Source organism: Odontesthes bonariensis, chromosome 14 (genome assembly GCF_027942865.1).
Source record: "Odontesthes bonariensis isolate fOdoBon6 chromosome 14, fOdoBon6.hap1, whole genome shotgun sequence".
NCBI lineage: Eukaryota > Metazoa > Chordata > Actinopteri > Atheriniformes > Atherinopsidae > Odontesthes > Odontesthes bonariensis.
This window is the reverse complement of record NC_134519.1, coordinates 4,021,676-4,044,409: the sequence shown is the minus strand read 5'-3', so window position 1 is coordinate 4,044,409 and position 22,734 is coordinate 4,021,676. Positions and strand designations below refer to the sequence as shown.

The following is a 22,734-nucleotide window of genomic DNA, read 5'->3' as shown; positions in this document are numbered from 1 at the left end:
GAGCCTGCAGCCTCTCAAACACACCTTCTGTTTGTATGGCAGGTGAAGAAAACACACAGGTGAGCTGTCACTCAGTTGCTTCCTCCGAACACTGCAGAACCTCTGCTGTGTGAGGCTGCCCTCTTGTGGCTGTTACGCTGCACTGCACCTCTGAAATCCAGCTTCAGTCTGCTGGGATCAGCTGACAATAAAATCAGACCTGAGGTGTATTTGATCAGAAATATCAGAGTCTGACTATTTATATAATACAAATATATAAATATATAATTTATTTTAGCTTGTTGCTATTTATTTACTCTGCCACTCACTTTTCACTTTTATTCCATCTTTATTTGTAATATAGTTTTATTTACAAGGAAATTAGGCCTAAATTTTTACAAGATAACAAATCATCTGCCGCAGTAATGTCACATCACAACAGAATTAAACTCATAATTTATTCATTTCAACACTAAAACTTTGGTTTCTTCAGATTGTAGTTTTTCCCCCAGCTGTAACAATTATTCTGTTTATTCATCACATGAATAGTGAGTGTGAGCCTGTGTATGGTTGTTTGTCTCATTTGTCTCTGTGATGGACTGGGATTCTCCTGGAACTTTGTGCAGCTGCGGCCGACGTTGCAGCGCAACAGGCCAACATTAAAGCGCAATTTGCAGCGGCAGCCGGTTTTCCTAATGTAATCGGAGCTATCGACTGCGCACACATTGCTACAAAAGCGCCATCACATGATGAATTTGTATATGTCAACAGGACACAATTTCATTCATCATTGTACAGATCATATGTGATGCGCAAATGCAATTAACCAACATTGTGGCGAGGTGGCCTGGTTCAATGCATGATTCATACATTCTAAGTAACTTCACTCGTGTAATTGTCCTAATATTATTCCCCCTGACGTGCATTGAGTATGTGCGCCCACAATTTCTATCCCGTCTTCACAGCATCATAGTCGGTGGTTAAAGTTAGTTTCTTGCTGTTTTTTGCTGGTTAAACTTCAGTTTAAGATCTTTCTAACAAGCCCCTGATCGTCTCTGTGGGCAAACCTTAATAACCCTGTGTGTGAAATGTCTTAATCAGCCTCACCATTTCCCAGGCACACTTCTGCATTAGGTTACTGTACATGTTTGTTGTAAGTTACACAAATACATCGGTATTTACCTTGGGGATAATCAGAGTCACCCACATGTGCTCCCACCACCCCAGAGAGAGCAGCGCCACCCATAGTTGCGCCGACTCTCTGTTCAAACAGGGTGAGCCCCTCTTCTTCTGAGCTGATGTTTAGCTGCAGAACAGCGACTCACTGTGCTTGATTGATGTATTTGTGTGGCAACTATATTGGTAATCAGTAAATTGGGGAAAATACATCTATTTGATGGTTCCAGCTTTCCAAATCTGGAAATTCAGATGCTTTTCCAGATTGCCCTTGATTTAGAAATGTAAACAAACAGTAATTCTTTATATTACAGCGCTGTAAAAGGATGGAAATAACAAAGTAACAGACAGGTCATTTCATTTTATTACCAAAGCTGTAAAAATAATGCTTACATCATGGTAATAACAGACCAGAACTGAAGTTACAGGGTAATAAGGGGCCTGAAACCATGAATAGTGAATACCATAATTTAACACACTGGAGAAACACATTTATAGTTGACAACAGGGTAAAACTATTTGGTAATATAATGTTAGAAGTAATATGGTGACCAGCTAAAGGTAAATAATTATATAGGTTCATTATTTTACATTAAACCAACACATTAAACCACTATTTTGGAGCTACAGATAAAAAGAGTATAATTTATGTCCAGCAGACTCTACCTGTTATCACATCTCATATCACATGACATTTGAGCACATATTAAAGCTAAATATTATTTTCTAACACATCAGATACTGACATCTTCATCAGATTTAAATGTGATTGTTTAAAGGACATTTCTGGCATCTTATTTTTTTAATCAAACAACAGTAAAAATCAGTGAAACTGTCAGATCACACAGAGCAATGAAACAAATCAGAACTATAGTTAGAGAAGCTCACCGTTAAAGGCTGCAGCCAGGGGCGGACTGGGGGATAAAAGTGGCCCGGGAGTTACTGTCAGACCGGCCCACTCAATGCATCGCACGTTAGTGGTCTACTTGCACAAATATTTCCTGCACTTAACATTATTTTGGGTGAATACAAAGAAATAACATCATATATGTTTTTTCAATAACTTTTGGACTCACCAATTTGCCTGGATGGACACATGGAATAAAATGATACCTGCTCTTGTAACACTCCAAGGTAGGTATAGTTGCTAGATGAATATGCTTAATTCTGCTCAGATGACAGAGCCTTAAGGAATGAATGTCAGCAGAGAAAGACCACACAATAAAGAAACTGGAATCAGAGGGTATAATTAGTATGAACTATATTGTAGAAATGAACAGAACAGAATATACAATGGGGTGTGAACATCAGTGGGATCAGTGGTGTTGCATGCTGGGTGTGTGATTGTGTGTCGGCATGTTGAAGGTGCATAACAAAACAATAAGTTAAATAACAGAACATAAACTAACTCTGCTGGCACATGTGCATTTCAAATAATAATAATTATAAATGATAAATTAAATTATAGATTATAAATAATCTCAGAGATCGCATGAAACACCGATGACGGTGTCTTAAGGCTGAGTTATACTTCTTTTAACTGCCCTTGCGCTTGCGTCTTGCGCGTATGTTAATGGCTCGAGACGTTTATACTTCATTTTGCTTCGTCGGCGGTTGCGTGTGCTGCGTGGCGATTCACCGCCAGGACAGTAGGTGGAGTAGCGGGTTTTTTCAATGACAAGCCTACTACGATGAAAGGAAATTCACCGCCAGGAGCTCTTTGGCAAGTCTCTCTTCCATAGATTCATGCTTCTTCTTCTTCTTGTAAATAGCCGGTATTTTGTCAGATTTTCAACACCTTGGGGGTTTAAACGACTACTTTCTCGCATGAAAATGTTTCAAATGTTGCTAAAGTTATATATTTACAGAGTTTAGCCAATAGCTTAAGGGAAATCAGCTTTTCAGGCCGGCTGATTTCGGCTCGGGCAGGAGTGAAGTGCACTGTGTGTAAACGCTCTGCATACTGTCAGATCGATCAAGTAGTAGGCGGTTTCGACCACAGCCAGTGGCTTGCGCTTGCGTCTTGCGTGAAGTTTAGAAAATTGAGGTGACACACGCAAGCACGCAAGGGGGGGCTTGCAACCGCGCAAGGGCTTGCGTTGCGGCTTGCGTCTTGCCTGTGTCTTGCGTTACCGACTATAAACCAGGCTTTAGCTCTGTGTTTTGGTAACCCAGCTTGACCGTCGGAGCCCAGTCCACTGACTCAGTGGCCAACAACGCGCTGGGGCAGCCTTCAAAACAAAGCCCAAACGTAGCCGTATTACATTACTGTTGATTGGCATTTAACAACATAATACTTTACTGCACTACTACTAAACAGTTAGATTTCGCGCATACCTTTGACGAAGTGGTCACCGAAGACACGAGCATTTCCAGATTCAGCTCCTCCAGTCTGTAAACGTAGGTTAGCTAACCACTTTTTGCTGCGTTGTTCTGTGAGTTTTTTCCATTTCTCACCTCTATGGGCAATTACCTTCGGTACTCGATAGTAACCCTTTCCCTTCTCTCGGTTAGACCGATTGCAACATCCAAAAACGGCACAAAACCGAGGCATTTTGGGCAAAAAAGTGGCAGACAAAACACAGTGTTTTCAATGGGCTCCAGCTCAGGTTGCCCACCACTTAGGTTCGCGCGCTGAGAAAATACGGAAGTGACGTCAAGTGAAACGCTCCTGGCGCAAGTCTGTATGGGAGTAGGCTAGACTGATTGACATTATTATTATTGTTATTATTATTAACAATAATAATGATACAACTTCATTTACATACAAATTGACATTTAATAACACCTAAAAGACTGACAGAAGAAATTAAATGAGTAAAGAAAATAAACACCATGAGTGTGAATACAGATCGCAAAGAAGTGATATAAAACTCAGTCAGAACATCAGTGATGATTATGTGTTAACGGGTTACACAACATTTCCGTGCCATACTGTGATGACCTGTCAAAGAATGGGCCGAATCACGATTACAATGGGCTGGTCGGTGTGTGACATGGGCCGGTGACGGCCGGCCCATTTTCGTCGGCCCACCGGGGATTTCCCCGGTATCCCCGATGGCCAGTCCGCCAATGGCTGCAGCTGTGCTGTTAATATCAAACCAAGTTCTTCTTAAGCACAACAAACAAACTGCCAAACCGCAAAAAAACATCAGTCATGAGTATTTTAGGTATAATTATTGGTTAAATATATTGACGTTATATTCTAAATACTACAAAAGTCTAACTGATAGAAAGCAGAGATGTTCACCCCATGAAGTCAAAGTCTCCTTTGATCCAATAACACCTATTTATGATGCAAAGTTAATGAAACCCTGTCTCAGTGCTAATTGAAAGCCTTAATCCTAACATGTAATTTATAACTTGAGTATGTTTCTATCATAGGAGTTCTTCTGTCCAGTTCTGATTGAGCTGGTTCTGTAATAACCTCACAGTGGTGCTAACATGTCTGTAGACCTGCTGACTCTGGGAAACGTATCCTTAAAGGCCAAAGAAATTAAGAAATCTTTTGCTCAACATTTTCTGTTCGTTGTTCTCCTTTCTTTCCTCCGATAATTCCTCCTCTGTTTTTGTGAGTTTGTGTCGTAGGGATACTTTGAAGATGAGGTTTGCCTTGTCCTTCATGTCCTCCAAACACTGGATTCGAGCCCGGTGACCCTCAGTGGCCCCTGATTTCTCACCTTCGATCAGCAGCTCGATGTACTCTGGAATGGTCAGAGGGTTAGGCCTCAGGGCGATCTCTTGCAGGCGATTCATACAGTGAGCAGACTGATCCATGAGGGACATCATGATGTCTTGAAGGCGATTGATCTCTTCCTCCTGCCTCTCGATCAGCTGCTGAGTAGTCATCTTTTCTTTGTTCGCTTTTTTGTACTTGTTCTTCAGCTCTTCCAGCGTCTTCTTTTCTTTTTCATGAACATACTCCCACTTGTATGTCTGATTGAAATGCACACTCCAGATGCATTTTCCAGGGCAGACAGTGCACCTCCCTGTTGTATCCATTGCTGAACAATCACGTTTCTCGCTGTCATTTGCTATCATACATGGGTAGTGGCACGTTACTGAACATTTCTGACAGTTGGTAATGTAAACTCCCTTTTCAGTGAGATGTTTCTGGACCGGCTTGATAACATCCACTTCAATCTCAAAGTTTTCATTTGAAGTCATGATGGCTTCATTGTCTTTGATCTTTTCTTTGGTTGTCTTAATCTCTTCAAGTTTTGCTATTCCAGCTCTAATTTGCGGTTGCAAACCTCCAATGGCTGTTTCCAGATGCTTTCGTTCTTTTAAAACTTCTTGGGTCATTAGCAGGCTTTTGGTTTTCATTTTACCCAAAGCAGTGAAGAACCTGTCCATGCTTTTGACGCCCATCTTCCAAAACATTTCATCAAAGCTTTTGTCTTCCTCGTCAGACTCTTCGTCACAGGTGCTGTCACTGATGCATCTGTTGTTTGCAAACAGAGCCGAGTTGTTGAACTTGAAGTGAACTGGAATCCCAACTTCATTTTTGGGACACGGAACTCCGGAGATGGAGATGGCCTCAAGAACCGGTGGCTGCTTTCCATCAGCAAAAGTCACCAACATCTCAATGTTCTCTGCCACATCTTTGCCAAAGATGGAGAGCACTGAGTCAAACACATATCTCTGTGCTGCTGTTAGTCGTGCTAAAGAAGCCTGAGCTACAAAACACACTGCATCAATCTCAGTGACTCCATTAGCAGAGGTGAAAAGCCTGTGGATTTGCTCTGTGATCTCCTTGTCTCTTGCTATTCCTCTGGTATCTCCAAATCCTGGTGTGTCCACAACTGTCAGGGAGAAGGGGATTTTAAACCCATCCTGGTGGTAGATTGTGTACACCGTGACCTCAGAGGTCTGGCTGTGAGCCTGTGATTTCGACTTATCTTCATGAATTAATTGAAATCGGAAGCTGTCGTTCCACTCTACACCAGCGATATAGTTGATCATTCCATTGATGAGAGTAGACTTTCCTGATCCAGTTGCTCCAACAAGCATGATGGTACGATTCTGCCTCAAGGATTCTTTCCCAAAGTTGTATCTCCGGCAGCCGTCGACATCTAGATCTTCTTCTACCAGAGGAACTTTGTAAACTGGAGGGAAATCTGAGTTTATTTCTTTGCTTTTATCTTTAAGAAATTCGGCAAAACGTGCAAATTCACGCTTTGTTGTGCAAACATTAATGATGGTGCTTTCCCTGCTTCTGCCATCTGCCCCACAGTCACATATGACCCTGACTGCATATTCTGTCTCTGACTGAAGTGATGAAATTATCACCTTTTCACCTCTTGACATTGTTTGGTTCCACTGGAGATCTTCTGCTTTTGAACCATCAGCTGTTTTCACAAACTCCACAATGTACCCTATAATCTGAACATCCTGTCCGACCTCAGCGGGTTTCTTCCAGCTAACTGATATCTCACATGAGTTTGATTCAACTTGAAGATTTCCAGGAGGGCTGCAGGGGGATGTTTTGATGGGGTCACTGACTACAAAGGCAGGTCCACCACCTAGCGGGGTCACTGCTCTGCATCTGAACACATACTCTGTGTTTGGCCTCAGGCCGCTCACTGTGACTTCTCCAGCTTCTTTCTCCTCCTTCTGTTTCCATCCATCCTCTCCACTGACACAGAACTCAACAGAGTAGGAGGTGATGTTCTCTGCTCCATATCTGGGAGGAGAAATCTTCAGAGTCACCCTGTCATGGCTTATTAGAGCTGCTGTCACACTTTCAGGCTTTGAAGGAGGCTCAAAGTTCTTACTGCCAGTGAAGCCGTCTTTATAAAGGTAGATGGTTGAACCTTTGTGTGTTTCATCTGTTAAACCCGCTGTCAGGAACTTTATGTTCTTGTTCTCCTTGTTGGCTTCTGCAAAATCACTGAAGAGCTTGGCTTTTTTCCCCATTGCATCCATCACTTCCTTTGAGGCGTACCACTGTTCCTTCTCTACATCGTGACTCTGTGGATCTTGAGGATCTTCTGGTTGGGTTCCTTTCAGGTAGTTTGATAAAGCTGAGAGGTACAGCTCATCCTCGCCCAGTGAGGTGAAGACAAAGCACACAGCATGTTCTACACTCAGAAGTTCCTCGTGTAGGATATTCCGAGATGGAATGATTTTTGTGTTTTTCATGTTATTGGTGAAAGATTTTAAGATGGAGATTTCTCTTTCTTTACAGTCCATCCACTGACTCAGACTGTTGCTGTTGAAAGGTGAAGAAAGTCTCTTCTCCAGGATCTCTGCCAGCACAGCTTCTTCTTCTCCTCCTCCTCGGATCGATGGAAGTTTAGTTGATAGAATTCGTTGAAATTCCAGTTTAGACTGACCACACATTTTTTTAAAACGTTTAATTTTTTTGACAATCTGTGGGAACTGCTGTGCTGCGGTGGTTTTCAGGGCATCATTACATCTCATTTCCAGCTCACTGAGGTCCTCCAGGACCCGCTGTGCGTCTTGAACTAACCCTACACTGATCTGACGCACCAGTTTAGCAGCTTTGGAATCTAAATTTGTCAGCGGGTACAGCCAGACCTTCATTGGTACAGCGTTTTCTCCTTTGGCTCCCAGCAGCCCGGGCAGACTCTGGTAGACTTCTACAGCATCTTGGAAGCTTGTTGGAGTTTTCTTAAGTAGAAAGTCTCCATGGAATTTGCAGGAGAAGTTCTCAACCTTTTTAACGTCTTCCTCTTTCATGGAAAGTTTACCCTCACCTTCTACAGAAAGGCAGGGAATCTGTTTGATCATTACTTTCAAGTTACCCTGAATATCCTGCTGGCTTTGGTTGTCAGTCTTGTCACAGTCAAAGACGAAAAAGGCTTGTGCCCCATAAAGAACACCTGTGACGACATGTGTAGCTAAGTCGTCCTTAAATACATAAGGATGCTTCACATTACCTCTTCCCAGATGATTCATTGACAGTTCCTGAAACTTGGTCGTAGTTTTGAAATTCAGTGTTACTCGGGCTTGATGTTTTGATGCTTTCTGATCTTTCAAGTATTTGGCTGATCCTCCAACCTCAACCAATCCACCCAAGAAACTTGCTTTCAGAGACGCCTCAACATTTAGGGCAGAAGATTTATCATCGATTGACTCAGATGCAACGATCTCAAAGTCACTGGTAGGTTGTGGTTGTTCTCTTTGATCTTTTTCCAGGTCACTTAAGTCCCACAGCGTCAGTCCTGTTAAAATATAAAGAAAATTATCTTAAATTATCTTTTAAGGTTCTGTTTGATGGAAGAATAATCATTTAACCTAAATCCCCCCCCCCCCCCCCCCCCCATGAGCTGTCACCTTACCGTGGTAAGACCAGACAAAGAACAGCTCACAAAACCCCCTGTGATGTACAAAATTATTGGACAACACGTTCCTTCGCCTGGACACGGGTCAACGGGGCCTCCCCCTGAAGCCAGGCCCAGGGGTGGGGCTCGCCGGCGAGCACCTGGTGGCCGGGTCTGTGCCCATGGGGTTCGGTCGGGCACAGCCCAAAGATATGACGTGGGTCCCCCTTCCGACAGGCTCACCACCCGTGGGAGGGGCCAAGGGGGTCGGGTGCATTGTGAGCTGGGTGGCAGCCGAAGGCGGAGACCTTGGCGGTCTGATCCTCGGCTACTGAAGCTGGCTCTTGGGACGTGGAACGTCACCTCTCTGCTGGGGAAGGAGCCTGAGCTGATGCGCGAGGCTGAGCGGTTCCGGCTAGATATAGTTGGACTCACCTCGACGCATGGCTTGGGCTCTGGAACCAGCCTCCTCCAGAGGGGTTGGACTCTCTTCCACTCTGGAGTTGCCCGCGGTGAGAGGCGCAGAGCAGGTGTGGGCATACTTATTGCCCCTCGGCTGTGCGCCTGTACAGTGGGGTTTACCCCGGTAGACGAGAGGGTATTCTCCCTCCTTAGGGTGGGGGGACGGGTCCTGACTGTTGTTTGTGCTTATGCACCGAACAGCAGTTCAGAGTACCCACCCTTTTTGGAGTCCCTGGAGGAGGCACTAGAGAGTGCTCCTCCGGGAGACTCCCTCGTCCTGCTGGGGGACTTCAATGCTCACGTGGGCAATGACAGTGAGACCTGGAGAGGGGTGATTGGTAGGAACGGCCCCCCCGATCTGAATCAGATAGGTGTTCTGTTGTTGGACATCTGTGCTCGTCACGGACTGTCCATAACGAACACCATGTTCAGGCATAAGGGTGTCCATATGTGCATTTGGCACCAGGACACCCTAGGCCGCAGCTCGATGATCCATTTTGTGTTTGTATTGTCGGACTTGCGGCCGTATGTCCTGGACACTCGGGTGAAGAAGGGGCAGAGCTGTCAACTGATCACCACCTGGTGGTGAGTTGGCTCCGCTGGTGGGGGAGGAAGCCTTGCAGGCCCCAAACGTATTGTGAGGGTCTGCTGGTAACGTCTGGCGAACACTCAGAAGGAGCTTTAACTCCCACCTCCGGCAGAGCTTCGACCATGGGGAGGTGGGGGACATTGAGTCCGAATGGGCCATGTTCCGTGCCTCCATTGTTGAGGCGGCCGACTGGAGCTGTGGCCGTAAGGTGGTCGGGGCCCGTCGTGGCGGCAATCCCCGAACCCGCTGGTGGACCCCAGTGGTGAGGGAAGCCGTAAAGCTGAAAAAGGAGTCTGGAAACAGCTGATGGGTACCGACAGGCCAAGCGGAACGCAGCCTCGGCGGTTGCTGAGGCAAAAACTCGGGCTTGAGAGGAGTTCGGGGAGGCCATGGAGAATGATTTCCGGACGGCCTCGAAGAGATTCTGGTCTACCATCCGGCGGCTCAGGGGGGGGAAGCGGTGCAATTTTTTTAGGAAGCCCATCTTACTTTGTACTTTATATGAACCCATAACAGTTTTTTCAACACCCAAGTGTGATAAATTCAATATTTGGTCTACATACATGAGCATTCCACTTTTTAGTACATTAAAACAGTGTTTCCCTTGGGATTATTGTAGCAGCAGATATGTTGCTCATACCAAGCAGGCCTTCTATGTTGAACATTGTTAATTCAATCGAATCAATCTGAGGCACTTATAAAGCAAAATCAAGACATGGGAATGATTTAGAAATTTAAGGACTTCCCAGCACTTAATTTCAGCATTATCCTAGAAGTAAAGCCCTCCCTCAAAGGCCTACCTGCCAAAGTAATTTGTGAGTGTATGTGTACAGAATAGGTTGGAAAGGTTTGTGAGAACAATTTCTTTATTTTTCCCCCATTAACAATAACAATAACAAAACATGTACAGTATATCAACTGATTGCTATATAGTATCGATGATTGCTGTGCTGTGCAGCAAATATCTTAACAAACTCATCCAAATCTAAATTACAATACTGAGAATTGCTAAACCTCTGAGTCTGTTCTCTGACATAGTTGTACGCAGGTGAACGGTTCATAGAACTGCAATGATGTGAAATGCCACGACTTCAATTGGTTTCAGTTCAAGATGTCAAAGGCTAGCCAGTAGCTAGCTTGTTATCAACGTTTTTCAGTTAGGTAGCGCCAGCAATCTAGTTACCGAACTGGCTTGAAAAGCTATCTTGTGGCTAACCGTGACATGAGTTCAAACGTAGCGAGCGGTTATCCGGAGATTTTTTTGTGAAAATCCATTCGTAACTGGACCAACGTGTTTCTTTTTCAAATTTAGCATTCTGCAGTTTGACACCGATTTCGGATTGTTTTGCATTTGATTTGATCTTAAAACGATATCAATAATAATTATCCAATAAATCATCAGTTGGTATTTTTTGACTGGGGTGGCGGCTGCCACCCCGTGCCACCCTGGTAGTTTTGCGCATGCCGACACGCCTTCCGATGAGGAAGCAGAGTTGGGGAGCTCGGACATGGGGCCTCCCATTTCTGGGGTGGACGTTGCCGAGGTGGTCAAAAAACTCCTCAGTGGCAAGGCCCCGGGGGTGGATGAGGTTCGTCCCGAGTTCCTCAAGGCTCTGGATGTTGTAGGGCTGTCTTGGTTGACACGCCTCTGCAGCATCGAGTGGACATCGGGGGCAGTGCCTCTGGACTGGCAGATCGGGGTGGTGGTCCCCCTCTTTAAAAAAGGGGACCGGAGGGTTTGTTCCAACTATAGGGGGATCACACTCCTCAGCCTCCCTGGTAAGGTCTATTCGGGGGTACTGGAGAGGAGGATCCGCCGGATAATCGAATCTCGGATTCAGGACGTGCAGTGTGGTTTTCGTCCCGGCCGTGGAACAGTAGACCAGCTCTATACCCTCAGCAGGATCCTGGAGGGTGCATGGGAGTTCGCCCAACCGGTCTACATGTGTTTTGTGGACTTGGAGAAGGCGTTCGACCGTGTCCCTCAGGGACTCTTGTGGGGGGTGCTCCGGGAGTATGGAGTGCCGGACCCCTTGATATAGGCTGTTCGGTCTCTGTATGACCGGTGTCAGAGTTTGGTCCGCATTGCCGGCAGTAAGTCGGACATGTTTCCTGTGAGGGTTGGACTCCATCAGGGCTGCCCTTTGTCACAGATTCTGTTCATAATTTTTATGGACAGAATTTCTAGGCGCAGCCAGGGCGTTGAGGGGGTCCGGTTTGGCGACCTCAGAATTGGATCTCTGCTTTTTCCGGACGATGTGGTTCTTTTGGCGTCGTCGGGCCGTGACCTTCAGCTCTCACTGGAGCGGTTCGCAGCTGACTGTGAAGCGGCTGGGATGAGAATCAGCACCTCCAAATCTGAGACCATGGTCCTTGGCCGGAAAAGGGTGGAATGCTCTCTCCGGGTCGGGAATGAGATCCTTCCCCAAATGGAGGAGTTTAAGTATCTCGGGGTCTTGTTCACGAGTGGGGGACGAATGGAGCAGGAGATTGACAGACGGATCGGTGCGGCGTCTGCAGTGATGCGGGCTCTGCACCGGCCCGTCGTGGTGAAGAAGGAGCTGAGCCAGAAGGCGAAGCTCTCGATTTACCGGTCAATCTATGTTCCTACCCTCACCTATGGTCACGAGCTGTGGGTAGTGACCGAAAGAACGAGATCACGAATACAAGTGGCCGAAATGAGTTTCCTCCGCAGGGTGTCTGGGCTCTCCCTTAGAGATAGGGTGAGAAGCTCGGTCATCCGGGAGGGGCTCGGAGTAGAACCGCTGCTCCTCCGCATCGAGAGGAGTCAGATGAGGTGGCTCGGGCATCTGGTGAGAATGCCTCCTGGACGCCTCCCTGGTGAGGTGTTCCAGGCCCGTCCCACTGGGAGGAGGCCACGGGGAAGATCCAGGACACGTTGGAGAGACTATGTTTCTCGGCTGGCCTGGGAACACCTCGGGGTCCCCCCAGAAGAGCTGGAGGAAGTGGCCGGGGACAGGGACGTCTGGGTCTCTTTACTTAAGCTGCTGCCCCCGCGACCCGATCCCCGGACCAACGGAAGATGATGGATGGATGGGGTTTTTTCTTTTTCTTTTTTTCTTTTCCACACTTTTTCTACAGCGTCTCATGTGAATTTTTGGGTTCTTCTCTATAAAATTCCAAGGTTTTAACCGTGTAGTGCCCTGGCCTCCAGATACATCTCAGCGTGATAAGATTAGTATGACCGATGTTTATCATGTTCTACACTTTTAAAACATTAATTTCTACTGATCATGTCCTGATCCAGCTCTCATTTCATTACATTTTCCTTCCAATCAGCCAGACTTTCCTGTAATTTTTTAAAGTGAAAGTTCTCTAGAAAGCGTGTCGAAGCAAAACTTGTCACTGAACTAATCTAACTTCAGTCACAAACTAATGACTGAACATTACATGGCAAGGCGTATTGTGTCACTTTCTGTTTACCTCATTTGTGTTATGTAAGTTTTTCATCCTCTTGATCAATAAATATGATTAAATATATTCTCCAAGTGTCATTCTTTCACACTATAAATTCCATCACACACTTTTGTTCTGCTCTTCTACCCATTTATATCTTTTAGTGTTTCTACATTTCCATACAACAATACTCTTCTCTTCTTTTGGTTTAGCTAAAGTCTGTTAAGCAACATTTCATCCTTCATCCACTGGTTGTCTTTGTGGTGTCCACCAAACAACGTGGGCCACATAGATTATTGGAAAACTTTGTGGGGAAAGCCTGGTCTGATTAGGAGAGACACCATCAATCCCACTTTGGCTGGGTCAGCTCTCATATCTAGAAACATGACCTAAATATTAGTCATCCAAGTCCATGACAAACCAGGATTGCAACAGGACACAGAATGTTAGTGTTCTCTGCAGCTTCCCACCTGCTGCTATCCCTCCAAAACCCCATAATGACTGAGTCTGTTCTCAAACCACTCAAATTTAATCAATCAATAAACACAAGAAGAGCAAATCCTGAAAACCTAAAGAGAATTAAAACAGAATTTAACTTCTAAATGTGGTTTGTTGAATATCAGATCTCTCCTTTCCAAATCTCTCTTACTAAATGGTTTGATTGTTGATCATCATATTGATTTATTAAGTCTTACAGAAACCTGGCTGCAGCAGGAGGATCATGTTAGCATTAATGCATCAACTCCCTCTGACTATTGAAATGTTCACGTTCCTCCAACCACAGGCAGAGGAAATCTGGATGGATGGATGGACAGACGGATGGATGGATGGATGGATGGATGGATGAATGAATGAATGGATCGATGGATGAATGGATTAGAGACTCCCGTCCTCCCTAAATGACTCCACTGGTCATTTGTTCATGGAGGCAGGTGTGACTTCTGATAAAGAACATGCGACCTCTAGTGGTTGTGAGAGGAACTTGCTGTTCAGTGTAAAATGGTCCATTGACAGTGACGTAGTACAAATAATGAATTTTTATTCCTAACCATGTTGAATTATCTTCCCATTTTTTACTCTAACCAAGTAGTTTTGATTAATCATACGGAAGTGATATCATAGCATAAGCACAACCAGTAAATTACGAAGTCTCATTGCAATGTGTTGCCTTTACAAGGACTCTGTGCTTTGTTTTAATGTATTTAGAGATTACATGTGAATCCTTACCAGGAACGAGTGAGTCCCGACGGCAGTCGTACAGCATCCCAAGGCTGAATGGCCGGCCGAGCGCTGCAACTTCTATTGTTCTTCTGGCTTCAGGGTCCATCTTGTGGTCTTGGCTATAAAATAAATATAAAACATTTCAATTCCCTAAAAGCTCGGTGTCTATTGTCTCCCAGAACTGTAACCCACAGTAACTTACTGTAACTTCCAGTTATTATGATATGCAGTAGTTACTGCTGTAAATGCGCTGCAGGTTGGTTACAGTGCAGCAGGCTACTACTGGATAAATATTACACAACAGAAAACGTCTTCTTTTGTGTCCTTTTTTAAGCACATTTTTAGAATATTAGGATTGATGAATCAGGTTTGACGATAAAAGTATGCATCAATATTACATTGTTATAAATTCTTGCCTGTTTGGTTTTCTCATGTTTCCTAAAACATAGAATGAAATGTTGAAACATAAACACACTGAATCTTGTGTATTTATCATGATGCATCTTTGCATCATCATCCAATAACTTCAGATCTAACTTTTACCTGGTTTGAATTCTGACTAATTCATCTTTTTGATATATTTTTTGGTCGAGAAACTGTGACTAGTTACGAGCCTAAAATTGGGTCGGAAATGGGAGAAGTGAAATAACTGGAATAAGTTTGCACAATAGTAACATGTTTGTCTTAGTGCCTTCAGCATTGGCACCCATAATATATATATCAATATATATATATATATATATCTATTTATAGATATAGATTTGATTGTGATTTGATAATGAGTGTGATTAAATTAAGATATAATACAAATGAAAGATAAAGAAATGAGAAAGATAGAAATAAGTAGTTTTGAATGTTGTCTTAACTGTGGATGTATGAGCTGAGAAAATGCAGTTGGAAATATAACAATGTCATGTATTTGCCAATAATTAAGTACATTCATTTGTCTAGAAGTTTAACCTAATTGGCCAGTTTGAACTTAGAAGGCGGAGTCCCATGCGATATAAACGTGTACTGCCAAGCAAGAGGGTTGGCCCTGCTTGGAGGAAGCGCAGCTCTATGGTGTAAGGTTTAATATACAGAACGTCTCCTATCTCCTAAAACTATTTTGTCATTTTGAAGGCTGCTAATTCAAATTATGCAAAGAATGCATGATTATAAATATGAGTTTCAGTGTGTATATATTTGTACAAATATATAATGACTTTATACTAAATAAAAGGGCACAGAAAAGGGAGCGCCAGAGGGCCGAACGGAAATGGCGCAAGTCAAAGCTCCAGGTTCATTATGAGACTTACAAAGAAAAGCTATGTGTGTTCAACCAGACTTTGCGTAGAACAAGGGAGAGTTATTTTTCTGAAATCATCAAAAACTGCAGTAACAACTCTCATGTCCTGTTTGCTACAGTAAACAGATTAACAAACCCTCCAGTTTCACTGCCTTTAGAACTCATTTCTACATCGAAGTGTAATGAGTTTGCAATATTCTTTAATGACAAAGTTCAAGGCATTAAAAATGCAATAATTTCCACAACACAAATAACTACTCTGCAGCCAGCTAGACACCTAGAGCTGACACATTTCACACCTGTTACTGACAAAACAGTCGAAGAGATCATCTGTAGTCTGAGTTCATCAACGGGCTGCCTTGATGAGTTGCCCACTAGATTCCTAAAGTCTGTGCTGAGCAGTTTGTTACCACAACTCGCTCATCTAGTCAACATCTCATTCCAGACTGGAACATTTCCAAAGGCCTTAAAAACTGCTGTCATTAAGCCTCTTCTAAAGAAGAGCAATCTTGATGCTACAGTACTGAACAACTACCGGCCCATATCAAACCTGCCATTCTTAGGCAAAGTCCTAGAAAAAGTTGTATACCAACACCTTAGTGACTTTCTCCTGTCTAACAATGCTTTTGATACTTTCCAATCAGGCTTTAGGCCCCACCACAGCACTGAGACAGCTCTGATCAAGGTGACAAATGACATCCGCCTGAACACAGATGCAAGTAGAGTCACAGTCTTAGTTCTGCTAGACCTGAGTGCTGCCTTTGACACAGTTGACCATGCGACCTTATTACAGAGGTTAGAAGACTGGGTGGGAATCTCTGGTCATGCTTTAAACTGGTTCAAGTCCTATCTGGAGGACAGGAAATATTTTGTTGGAATTTGTAACTGTGTCTCAGACCAAATGGCTATGACCTGTGGGGTTCCCCAGGGGTCAATCCTGGGACCCCTATTGTTCAATCTGTACATGCTTCCACTAGGCCAGCTAATACGCAGCTATAATGTGTCCTACCACAACTATGCAGATGACACTCAGATCTACGTGTCACTGACGGCAGGAGAACACGGGCCTGTTGATACACTGTGTCGCTGCATCGAACAGATCAGTGTGTGGATGCAAAACAATTTTCTCCAGCTAAACTCAGACAAAACTGAAATCATTGTCTGTGGCCCCCAGAAACAAAGAGAAAGTGTTATCAGTCACCTTGAGACTCTCTCTCTAAAACCTAACTATCAAGTTAGAAATCTTGGGGTAATATTGGACTCAGACCTGAACTTTAACAGCCAAATTAAATCAGTAACATCAGCATCTTTTTACCATGTAAAAAAACATTGCCAGAATCAAAGGAATAGTGTCTAAACCAGACTTAGAAAGACTGATCCATGCGTTTGTCTCCAGCAGGTTAGACTACTGTAACGGCCTGCTCAGTGGGCTCCAAACGGGCTGTAAGACAGCTGCAGTACATCCAGAACGCTGCTGCTCGAGTCCTGACTAGAACCAGGAAATACGACCATATTAGTCCAGTGCTCAGGTCTCTGCACTGGCTTCCTGTCGCTCAGAGAATAGACTTTAAAACAGCTCTGCTTGTGTACAAGTCTCTTCATGGTCAAACGCCAAAGTACATGTCTGACAGTACATGTCGGGCAGCCGTGGCCTAGTGGTTAGGGAGGTGGACTTAAGATCAGAGGGTTGCAAGTTCAAATCCCGCCATTACCTCTCCCTACACCTCTATCCATGGCTGAAGTGCCCTTGAGCAAGGCACCTAACCCCACATTGCTCCAGGGGCTGTAACCAATACCCTGTATCTAAATAGCTGTAAGTCGCTTTGGATAAAAAGCGTCAGCTAAGTGTAATGTAATGTAATGGAAAAATGTAATGACATGTTAGAGCCATATGAACCAACTCGGGCTCTGAGAACCTCAGGGAGGGGTCTCCTGCTGGGGCCCAGAGTCAGGACTAAACAAGGTGAGGCTGCATTTCAGTTTTGTGCTCCTAACATCTGGAACAGTCTTCCAGAAGATGTGAGACAGGTCTCAGCTCAGCTCTGACAATGTTTAAATCCAGGCTGAAAACAGTTCTATTTAGCTGTGCATATGACACCTGAAAGTATTGTATCTGCACTTTTCACTTAATTAATGAATGATTATTTTATTTATTTATTTATTTTTTAATTTATTTTTAATGATTTTATTGCCTTCTTGTGATTTTATGTAGCTGTGAAGCACTTTGAATTGCCTTGTGTATGAATTGTGCTCTATATATAAAATTGCCTTGCCTTGCCTAATAATAACATTTTTAATAAATAATATTGACTTTATACTAGTCTATCCTTGCTGCCATCGGGCAAGAGGCAGGTACACCCTGAACAGGTGTCCACTACAAGGCAGGAGACAATCTTAAGTGCTTCAATGTTGGACCCTAGGTTCAACAGCCAAGAAAAGCCAAAATGCCAAAATCCGTAGACTCATAACAAAACCCTGACAGACCGCACTGTGGGTTTTGAGATGGGGAGTAGGTCATGCTTTGGAGGCATTTACAACTTTACAGAACACGCGAACAAGGGGAGGGGAACGGTCTTTGTTATATGGGGATTTCTAATTGAAATTAAAGCTGCAGTAGGCAAGTTTTCAAAATAACGAGTCTAAAGTCGGAAAATTCGAACTGATACAACTTTCAGGTCCCTCCCCCAACCTCTAACAAGCTCCGAATCGCCCCCCAAACCCCTCCCCCTCTGTGGACGAGGTTGTGCACGTGAGTTCACACCAGTGTGAGCGCACACAAGCTGGGGCAGACTCACGCTCAGCAGCGTGTGCACAAGCTGTGATTGACAGGTAGGATTCCTCCACCCTAACTTGATTGGTTAAAAACAGCCGGGAGCGCTCGGTTTTTGCAAGCATGATTACAGGCTTCAGAGGGAGCTACAGATTTCGTTATTTTTCCTAAACAGCCTATTTAATATTCTACTTCCAGAATCCCATGACAGTTCAAGCTAATATGACTAAAAAATAGTTGCCTACTGCCGCTTTAAACTGTGAGTATGTCTGGTTTTATTTTAGTGACAGAACTGTGGTGGACCAGCAACATGTCTAAGGGCCTTTACCCTTGAGGCTATTATATCTATTATAATATCTATTGTTAGGCTATATCTCCGTTACATTCAGGGACTGACTTCAGGACGGAAATTTCCATTCAAAGAACAATGCTGCTGAATGTGCTCTGAAAAGATTATTTTTTTCATATAAGCTGAATAATGAGTTAAAGATGCTCATAAAACTAAGTTTAGAAGAGGGGGAAATATTCCAGTTAGACCAGGAGGATGAGAAATATAAACGGATATTGCATCTCTTTCTGGTATGATTCTCATTCCATTTCAAATTAAAATGAGAAATGTTTATCACATGTTTCCTAAATTAACATTACACATGATCTTACCTTGATCAGTTCTTTGGACAACATGGGGAGTCTTTTACAAACTTTAAGTTAAAGAGCTGACTTAAATGAACTATTCCATTGGACACATGAACTAGAGGAGCACAACTCCTGTCAGAACCAGCGCCCTTTATAGCAGTTTTTGTTCCTGATCCATGGAATCAGGAATAATATATGCTATCATCTTAATGCTATCATCTTAATTATAATCTTTCTTTCAGAAACATGAATATACCAGAGATTCAAACCACTACATTACACATGACATTCATTAACACCTTCCTGATTATGGCATTTATATCATATGCAAATTTTACACAGAAATAAGGAGCATCAGCAGAGGTCAGATTACACAAAACAGATACCCAGCACTGCAGGAAACTAAATATAATCAAAAGAAGATTGTTACTTACAGCAGAACCACCTCACAGCCTCTGAGAGAATGCTGCACTTCAACCCTGATATCCCCTGTGAGAGACCCACCCACCAACTCCTCCCAAAGGAGGATCAGACCTATTTCTCAGAAGTCACATGTCTTACAGAAAGAGCAAGAATACAGAATTATATGAACATAAATACATATATATATATATATATACATATATATATATATATATATATATATATATACATATATATATATATATATATATACATATATATACATATATATATATATATATATACATATATATATATATATATATATATATACATATATATATATATATATATATATACATATATATACATATATATATATATATATATACATATATATATATATATATATATATATATATACATATATATACATATATATATATATATATATATATATACATATATATATATATATATATATACATATATATATATATATATATATACATATATATATATATATATATACATATATATATATATATATATATATATACATATATATATATATATATATATATATACATATATATATATATATATATATATATATATACATATATATATACATTGACACCTTCCTGATTATGGCATTTATTTCAAATGTAAACTTTATAATATGTAAACAGCCGTTTACATATTGTGTGACCTCTGTGATAGGGGCTAATAGAGGGTCCCATGTTATGTGAAATGCCTCCAGATTGTAGTGAGGATGTGGCAGAACTCCGAAAAATAGTTGTATTGAGCTGTGATATTATTTAGGGGAAATTACAGTAAGGTCACAGATTATGATGGGTATCATATTCTGTGACCTCTTTGATACTGGCTATTTGGGGGTCACATATTATTTTAAATAAGAGCTGACTGTAATGAAGTGGTGGCAGAAGCTGTTTTGAACCCCATCTCCCTCTCAACAAAGCACTTATTAATCATTTACCGATTTATTAAACGGCTATTTTGGATTTACATATTTAAACAACAGCGATTCAATGCGATGGTGAAGTTTACAATTTCTATTAGTGCTACGCAGTTTACGTAAATAGTCTTCTTCTCGCTGGTCCTCAAGGCGTACATACAGAGGAATGTACGCTGTCGCCCCCTGTGGTCGCAGAATATGGTGTAACACCTGTTGCGCGAGCAAAGCACATTGGGAATGAGGAACCAATATTCGGTCCGTGTACCTTCCGATCATTCAATTATTCAATTAATCTGGCAAACAGAAAAACGAGTCAAGATTTCGTTTTTCTGTTTAACCAAAAAATGGAATAATTGGTATTTGTTTTCCTATTTTCGGCTCAAAACAGAACAAATAATAAACAGGAAAACCAAAACGAAATAATAAATCTAATTTACGTTTTTGGGTCATTGGTTTCCCGGTCATCCGCTCCACTCAGTGTAATCTGGCTGGCTGGCACAATGAAGTGTCAGCTCATTTAATCAATCATAACTCGCTTGAATACAAAACTGATTTTCGCGGGGGTTTTGTTTCTGCAAAATTCATATATGTGGGCATGATACGACTACGAGACACATGATTCAGCGTATTTTAATATTCATAGTAGGCTTAACAGTAATAGAATATATATATATATCCTGGTATGTAACATATGTGATGTAAGATAGGTTATTTTGCAAAAGACATACGATATATAAAATATAATACACACACACACACACTGTAGAAAAGGCTCCAAAGGTGAGACATGTTATGTTTAGAGTGTGACGTTAGGCCGATTTCAGACCAGAGCGTGGCGTGGCGGCAGCGAAACGACGGCAGTCGTTACGCCGTTTATCAGGCGGTGTGTTCAACTTGGCTTTTCACACCGGACAGTCCGCGGCCGCGGTAGTTCTGCTCCAGCCCTGTCTGCATTCCCCATTCATTTCAACGGGACACCACCGGCCGCCGCCGGCCAAATTCCGCTCGAGTTCTATTTTCCAAAAGCAGCGCGGGACGGAGGCGTCTCCGTGCCGCTACCGCCCGACTACCGCCGCGTCGGTGTGCAAGGACAGATCTGTTTCCATGTATTTTCACCTCCGCCGGTGAAAATCGCTTCCGTTCCGCCACGCTTTGCCGCCCTGGTCTGAAATAGGCCTTATAGTGTTGGTCAGTTCGTAGCGGAGCGGCCCCCTGCTGGTCATGTAGCGTAACTGACGGCGCTCGGTTAGAAAGGCGTGTGCTCTGACGAGTCGACAGAGTGAGGATCGAGCAGTTAATTAACGTCCCGGCAAGTGGTGTGTGCGTGTATGAAACAAAACCACACATGACCTAATTGCCTGCAAAGGAAATAAATAAACCACCTGAGCCATCCCTAACCTGCCTATTCATGTTGAATATTACTTGTGAAAAGTAATCCCCCGAACCCTGTTCGCAATCGTCTGCCGATTTGCACAGGAATACGCCGCACAGTGCTCTGGCATGTTGAATACTTTATGGGTGTCTATGGGTAGGATGGCCGCTCCAAGAATGCTATTTTTTGCAAGCAGTCTCCGGACACTGCTCTTAGAGCATCCCCGCTGGACACCCATTTCTTGCCATTTCTGTGAGATATCATGATGTATCTCTCCATTCATGAACATATCATTGATTATATGGATGTATGGCTCGAGTGAGGCCATTATAACGTGCTCTGGACCATACCGTGGAACTTTCTGTAGCTTCCACTTTTGGTGCGAGGACCGGTCTGTTTCATCTTTCCCCATGGTAACTGTCGCTGAGGATCAGCCTTCATGCACGTATGCGCAGAATGTGCGCACGCAACACAAAGACACCGCGGGAAATGGGGAAACCAATAACCCAAGAACGTAAATTAGATTTATTATTTCGTTTTGGTTTCCCTGTTTATCATTTGTTCTGTTTTGAGCTGAAAAAAGGAAAACAAACACCAATATTTCATTTTTTGGTTAAACAGAAAAACAGATAAACGAAATTTTGACTCGTTTTTTCGTTTTTTCTGTTTGCCAGATGAATGGAATAATTGAATGATCGGAAGGTACACGGGTCCGTTTTTCTGTTTGTAGAGAGTAGAGTACCATTTATTAATCCCGAAGGAAATTAAGGTGTCCAGTAGCATATAAACATGTACACATATAAACATATACACATATACACAAGGCACTATACACAACATTGCACATATAACAGCCATATAACTCTCCATACATTCATCAAAAAGGCAGATCTCACACACACACACACACACACACACACACACACACATACACACATGTATGTATGTACACAATATGTATATATTGTCAAACGTGAAGAGCAGTATTAAGAGTCCTGGTGCATAGAAATGATTCCTGGTTATTGGGGGGGGGGGGGGGGTTATGCCGTTCAATCACCTATGGCAGTCTCTTTCTTGTGGTGTTGAACAGCTGGATTCAACATGAATAGGCAGGTTAGGGATGGCTCAGGTGGTTTATTTCTTTCCTTTAAAGG

The 22,734-nt window shown here is 42.9% G+C and overlaps 1 protein-coding gene across 1 annotated transcript; it reads right to left on the bottom strand.

Moving 5' to 3' along the window:
* Positions 1 to 4,520: 4,520 nt before the first annotated feature.
* Positions 4,521 to 19,320, bottom strand: LOC142398586 (uncharacterized). The gene is made up of 3 exons (XM_075482643.1): positions 19,262 to 19,320; positions 14,140 to 14,252; positions 4,521 to 8,345 (listed from the first exon to the last, which is right to left on the bottom strand). Exons 2-3 carry the CDS (start codon positions 14,237 to 14,239, stop codon positions 4,636 to 4,638), a joined length of 3,810 nt encoding a protein of 1,269 aa, XP_075338758.1. The 5' UTR covers positions 14,240 to 14,252; positions 19,262 to 19,320; the 3' UTR covers positions 4,521 to 4,635.
* Positions 19,321 to 22,734: the final 3,414 nt, after the last annotated feature.

Coding starts and splice junctions, on each gene's coding strand:
- LOC142398586 (XM_075482643.1), bottom strand. CDS start 14,239: ATGGACCCTGAAGCCAGAAGAACAATAGAAGTTGCAGCGCTCGGCCGG. Junction 8,346..14,139: donor TCGGGACTCACTCGTTCCTG/GTAAGGATTCAC, acceptor ATATTTTAACAG/GACTGACGCTGTGGGACTTA.